Source organism: Onychomys torridus, chromosome 4 (genome assembly GCF_903995425.1).
Source record: "Onychomys torridus chromosome 4, mOncTor1.1, whole genome shotgun sequence".
NCBI classification, from domain to species: domain Eukaryota; kingdom Metazoa; phylum Chordata; class Mammalia; order Rodentia; family Cricetidae; genus Onychomys; species Onychomys torridus.
The window spans coordinates 80,508,036-80,514,035 of record NC_050446.1 but is presented as its reverse complement, the minus strand read 5'-3'; the positions used below and the strand labels follow the sequence as shown (position 1 = coordinate 80,514,035).

The following is a 6,000-nucleotide window of genomic DNA, read 5'->3' as shown; positions in this document are numbered from 1 at the left end:
TAAGGTTAAAAAGAAAATAGTGTAATAAAGAAAATACAAAGGCTTTGGCATGGTTTTTACAATCAACAATGGTTAATTTTGATATGTATTTGTGAACAACTGCAAAACACTTAGGTTTAAAACTCTTGCAAGCACTTTTAATTGATTAGGAATGAATTCTAGATGCACAAAATGATTGGACTGTGAACAGTAATACAGCTATATCTAAGAACAATTAACTTTTGCTGGCCAAGAAAGAAACAAATGATTGCATGAAAATGTGTATAAAACATCTATAGAGTATTCTTGTCAAATATAAATGAAATTAACTTTATTATAGAAATCATTCTGAGGATTTCTAGGGAAGACAAATACTTACATTTTGACATAAAACAAATTGGATTATATCGAAGACACACTCTACCTTTAGCTATCAACTTCTCCTTGAATTTATATCTTACCCCTTTTTGCACATAAACGTCATCTGTTAACAACCTTTGGAAAACCAACAGATATTTCTTACATATATCTAGTGTACGTTGTTCCAGGTTTAATTATATGCAAAGGAATGATACAAACTTGGAACATCAGTCCATAAACTATGAACAGATAGGTAGAAGTATCCGATATATCTTGATAAAACTCTTAAATCCATGGCAAATCTTGTCAATCATGGTTTCCTTTAAACAACCACATGAGCCAATACAGATCCAAGATCCACCAGTCTGTGGTGTTCTTTTCTTCGTCATAACATACAAATGCCCATTTACAAATAATACACCAAAATTAATAAAAGTTTGGATACCAAAATGAAGATTTGTTCCAACTGATACCGTGCCTTCTGTATGCAAAGGTCCTTGTTTCTAGTCCATTCCCAGGCTCCAATACAGGACACAATTGCAAAGTGAAGTGCTTCTAACAGGCATTTCTCTTTCTTTCGTGAACAACCAACTGTTGTGTCCACATAGTCACTGACTGAGTGAACACAATTTCCTCTCTTGATCACGCTCGCTCTCTTTACTGTAATCGGGGCCAGTACTGAGACATGTCAGGTTCACTTCCAGGAACTTGGACAGGGACTGACACTCCAGGGGAAATGAGTCCTGTAAATGAATTAAAAAAAAAAAAAAATACAACCACAAGGGTAGACTCTAGAAGATAGCACACAGTGTGAACTTTCTAAAACTGCTGACACTTTATAATACTTCTTTTCTACTTTATATTAAAATGAAAAAAAAAAAAACTTTCAATCATTAGAAAGAAAAGGAGACCTTTTGAAACTAGGGACTGTGTTCACACATACTTCCTGAAACTCAAGTCAACCTCCCCAACATTTGGAAGTTCATCAGTTCAGCCATCTCTGGAGGACTCATGTGGTACCTCCTCAGCTGGCATCAAGAAACTAGAAGATGTATAAGTCTTCCAATAAGCACCCACATCAAGCTCAGTGGACCCTGTCAACTGTCCAGCTCAGGCCTAGATGTCTTCTGAAAATTTGATCTTGGGCCTTGTCTTCATACACAATTTCTATGATCAATTCACCAACATAAATGATGTCTCTGTTGTCTATAACTCACTAACTTAACTGAATTTCCCTTTTCAGTCAGTTTCCCCTAAAGGCAAGAGCAGCATAATGTTCAACACACCCCTTAATGCAAGGCCAAAAGTTTCTTTTCAAGTCAGCTACAGAACAGTACAGGTCATCAGCTGGCCAAAGAGGCCCAGTAGACCCCTCTGTACAGCTACAGAGAGCTCACCTGTTGAAGTGGTCCCCGAGGTACCCATGGGCTGACTGTTCATGTGTGTTTGCATGTGCGGAGGGGTGTAGGTATCATAACTCCGCCCATTTACCGAAGGGCTGGTGGGTAGCATGCAGGAGTACGAAGAGGTCTGGCTGGGAACTGGGGGCTGCCAGGAGAAAGAAAAACCTGTGATTACTGGAACCATACCACACAACCACATCCTGGGGTTCCTCCTCCCCAGGGCCTCTCCCAGTGAGCCTGGTCATTACTGATGCCTCTTTGGAATGTACTAGAATTCCATATAATGAGTCTAAGCTTGGTTCTTCATCATCAGCCACCACCAGAGCAAAGCCACCTGTGTGACAAATTTCTGAAACACAGTAAATTCAAACAAACGTCTGGTTTTGGCCATCTACACTATGTTTTACCTCTGCTGGAGTTACTAGCATGAGAGATTCTCTCTTTCCACAAACCTGGATCTGAATTCCATAAGTTCAACTGAGGGGCAGGAAGCAATGGGGGAACTCTTTGGAGAGTTTGATGTAGGGGCCTTGGGAAGCTTCCAGTGCTGGACTTGGAGGATTAGAGATTTTTTTAAAGACACAATCATAATGGAGTGGGGTCAAAGAAGTCAAAAATGTCAGTGAATGAACGTAACTTCAACACAACCTGAGAATTAACTGACCCAAAAGTCCTGATTGAGTCTCATCCATAAAAGTGTGTTGCTGTTTTTAAGCATTCAAAAACTGAAATGTTGAGGAGATAAATATCTCTCGTAACTAAACAAGAAATAAAGGAATATGCAGATCCAGATAAACCCCATATGTGAGCCGTCATGGGATGAGAAAACACCTGAGGTGAACCAATAGATGCACAGTGTCAGCAACAGCTGCTTTGCTCTCAAATGCTTGACATCCCCAAATCCTCATTCTCAAAGACTGACAGCCACTGAAGAAGAAGCCAGAGAAGATGCACGGTCTTTGTAAGACAGAGGATTTTGGTCAAAAGGATGAAGGCATTGACAGAGAGACCACCCCTCCCCATTACAAAACTTAAAGAGAAATTTTCTCTGAACTGTAAAATCACAGATCATTTTATTTTCCTTGTTTAATGAAGCCATTTACTTTTGTATCTGTACAATTTTTAAAAGTCCATGTTTGACATAAATTAACCCAACATATTTCTTTATATGTAGAAGCAATTTTAATATAATCCTGCGTCTATCTAATTATTTCATTTAGTTTTTTTTTTCATGTGGACCTTATGTCACCCTCACAGAAACCTAGATGTTGCTATAATATATAATACTGAACAGCATACTCAATGGCCTCATTAAAGTCAGATGGTGACTGCTCATGTCAAGTTTAAAAAGGCAAGCAGGCCTAAAGGGCCCTGCAAGGATTTCAGCTTGCATTTGTTTCTTATTCCTACAATCACTTCCTCTAGGCAACCTGACTTCTGGAAAATTCCAAGATAGTTATAGCAATACTAACTAATGGACTATTGGTCCCTTCGTTTACATCAATTGTACTATGGCCAATAAAAGCAGATGCAATGGAAAAGAAGCATGTGAATAAGTCCTCTGGAGTTGCTGATCCAGCTGTTCCAATATTAATCTGAAGACTGGGAGACTTTTATTTTAATTTGAATTCCAAACCTGGCAAAAAGATGTTCAATGGAGAACAAACAATCTGTGTAGCCCCAGTACTGTTTCCAGCAGGGGCTCCTGCTGCCACCTCATACAGTCAGGCCTATCTATCTATTGGCTGCACAAGCAGGAGGCTTAGGGACACTGATGGAGAAGACCCATCAGAATCCCCCCCACCCCCGCGCAGCAACAAAGGTCTAGTACATCCCAGAAGCCCTGTACAACTAACATTAGAAAATGCCAGCTTAGTTGGGGATTTAGCTCAGTGGTAGAGCGCTTGCCTAGCAAGCACAAGGCCCTGGGTTTGATCCTCAGCTCTGGCAAAAAAAAAAAAAAGAAGAAGAAGAAGAAGAAAGAAAAGAAAATGACAGCTGAATCCAGGACCGACCCCTAGAGCACAGGCCAGGGTACTGTACTGAGAATGGCATCAGCTTTCTAGGTAGCAAGGGTTACCACCAACCTGTCACAGCATCTACAGCTGATACACATTAAATTTCAAGCAAACACTTTCTATTACATGTTTATTTTTAAATATAGAATGAACTACTTTCCTTATTCTCATAAATGTATTTCACCTGTGTAAAGAGGAATCTCACTTCTCAGTCCCTTTTTTTCTTCCTCACTAGTTTCTTACATGGACCAAAAATAATCCTCAATATACTTCTGCTGATTCTGTATTTATTAATACGAACATACTAACATAAACACAAGTTTTTGCACACTAACATCTTAGTATCTTATGCTATGCCATCATTATTTCTGCTTTGTGGCACAAGCTTCATTGGTACCCAAAACAGACCTCACTGCCACCCAGAATTACCCAGCTAACATGATGATAAAAGGCACATTAACTTGGCTGAACAGATCGAGTGTTTGTTTTTCAAGGGCATGAATCAATCAATCAGGCAATCAATCAACTCAAAGAGACTGGATTGACTGTCTCAGAGTTGACTGGTCAAGCCAATCACTGTCACAGGAAGGACTCCCAAGGGAGTAAAAGCAGCGGATGGAGTCTGCAAGCCCTAACCCATTCCTTGTCCTGTGCAGCAGGTGGCCAGCCTCTCTTACTTGCATAGGCAGGTTGTTTGCCATGGTGAAGCTGGGCATAGGTGGCAGAGCACTGTACGTGTTGGTGAGGGCGGTGTCTGTTCGGCCCAACATGGAGCCTGATGTGAAGGAGGAAACTGCAGAGAAAGAGAAAAGATAGAAAGATGGAAGGTCATTACAGGATGCGGGAGAGCCCCGGGCAAACAGATTTAAGAACGTTTCTTGGCAGTTGGCATTTCAAGTTACCAGGCGTGGTGGGCTGTGGAATCGGCTGGTAGACACTGGTGCTGAAACTGCTGCTGATGGGAATGTGACTTGGGGTGTTGCTGGCCTGTCTTCTCTGGTTCCTCAGTTTTTCTTCTCTTCTCCATTTGGCCCTTCGATTAGAAAACCATACCTGGAAATGCGTGGAACAGGTTAGCCCTGTGCTCCCTACAAGCTCTGCCACGAACGAAAACCCCTCCATTTCCACCTTCCTCCATCCTAGGATAGAGAGTCTTTGCAAACTGACCCTGTGACTAGCTATATAAATGACTGGTACACAGACAAGGCAAAGTATAAGACTCACAATGCATAAAACCAACATAGTCCCTAGGTACCTGTATTCTGGCTTCAGGTAGGTCGATTTTGGCTGCTAGTCTTTCCCGGGCAAACACATCTGGATAATGGGTCCTCTCAAACTCTGGAAGAGTAAGTTGGTTTTATATGTTATTCCAGAACTATACAGAATATTTGAATGCTGGATCAAGCTGGCTTTTGCCACCCCACTCCCATCTCCTCCAAACAATTTCCTTTCAAATAACTCTACAGTGTGTTGACTGTACTTGAAAGAACTTTCCCTCCAGACCAAGTTAAGTTTTCTTTGGAATGACATTCAGTGAGTGTCACCATCTGGGACCTGAGACAGTCAGAACATCATTTTCTTTGTATGTCAGAATTTTGATCTTTCAACTTAACTGGTATGTTAAAAGAAAGAAAACGTACATGCACATGCACACACCCTGAAAAGATGTCCAGAGGGGAGGGGGAGGGACAGAAGAAGACAGAAGAGGAAGGGAGGGGTGGGGGAGGCTTTTCATTCTTCTATGCAAAGGACCCGGGCTAAATTTAGCCCTTTGTGTTGTTGGTTGGTGTGGCATTTACTTGGATTTAAGGCTTCTCTACTTTGAAGACTTCCCATCACCTTTCTCCAGAGCCTCAATCTGCTCTTGGGTAAAGGACGTTCTATTTCTCTGCAGCTTCCGCTTCAGCTGAAGCCTCATTTGAGCCTCATCCGAGTCTTCTCCATTCGAACTGATGGAGTTGGTGTTCTCTCCCCCGCCTTCCTGTTGCTGGCAGCCATCTGCAACCAAAAGAAGAAGACAATAAGAGAAAGTGGAATGACAGGGTGGCTCCTAATGGACTTGGTACAGTTCTAAACAAACCCCAAGGACCGGCAGGCTGAGTCTCCACCTAGTCTTGCTAAAGCAATCAAGTGTTTGCCTTCCTTTAAGGACACTGGTACCTGAGTCTTTTTCCTTTCTGGTTTTATCTCGATGAGACCTGACAGTACTCTCACAAAGCAGCATTTCTGAGAATGAAGAA

General features: G+C 41.6%; 1 protein-coding gene across 7 annotated transcripts in view; it reads right to left on the bottom strand.

Annotated features, from left to right (window-relative positions):
- The window catches only part of Pax6 (paired box 6), a 28,435-nt gene continuing 22,435 nt past the window's right edge, over positions 1-6,000 (bottom strand). For all 7 annotated transcript variants that reach the window (XM_036185354.1, XM_036185357.1, XM_036185360.1 and 4 more), the window contains 6 exons: positions 5,600-5,758; positions 5,016-5,098; positions 4,663-4,813; positions 4,438-4,553; positions 1,737-1,887; positions 1-1,082 (listed from right to left, as the gene is read on the bottom strand). In XM_036185354.1, the coding sequence (XP_036041247.1) occupies positions 997-1,082; positions 1,737-1,887; positions 4,438-4,553; positions 4,663-4,813; positions 5,016-5,098; positions 5,600-5,758 (746 nt within the window). In that variant the 3' untranslated portion in view covers positions 1-996. The remainder of the gene's footprint in view (positions 1,083-1,736; positions 1,888-4,437; positions 4,554-4,662; positions 4,814-5,015; positions 5,099-5,599; positions 5,759-6,000) is intronic.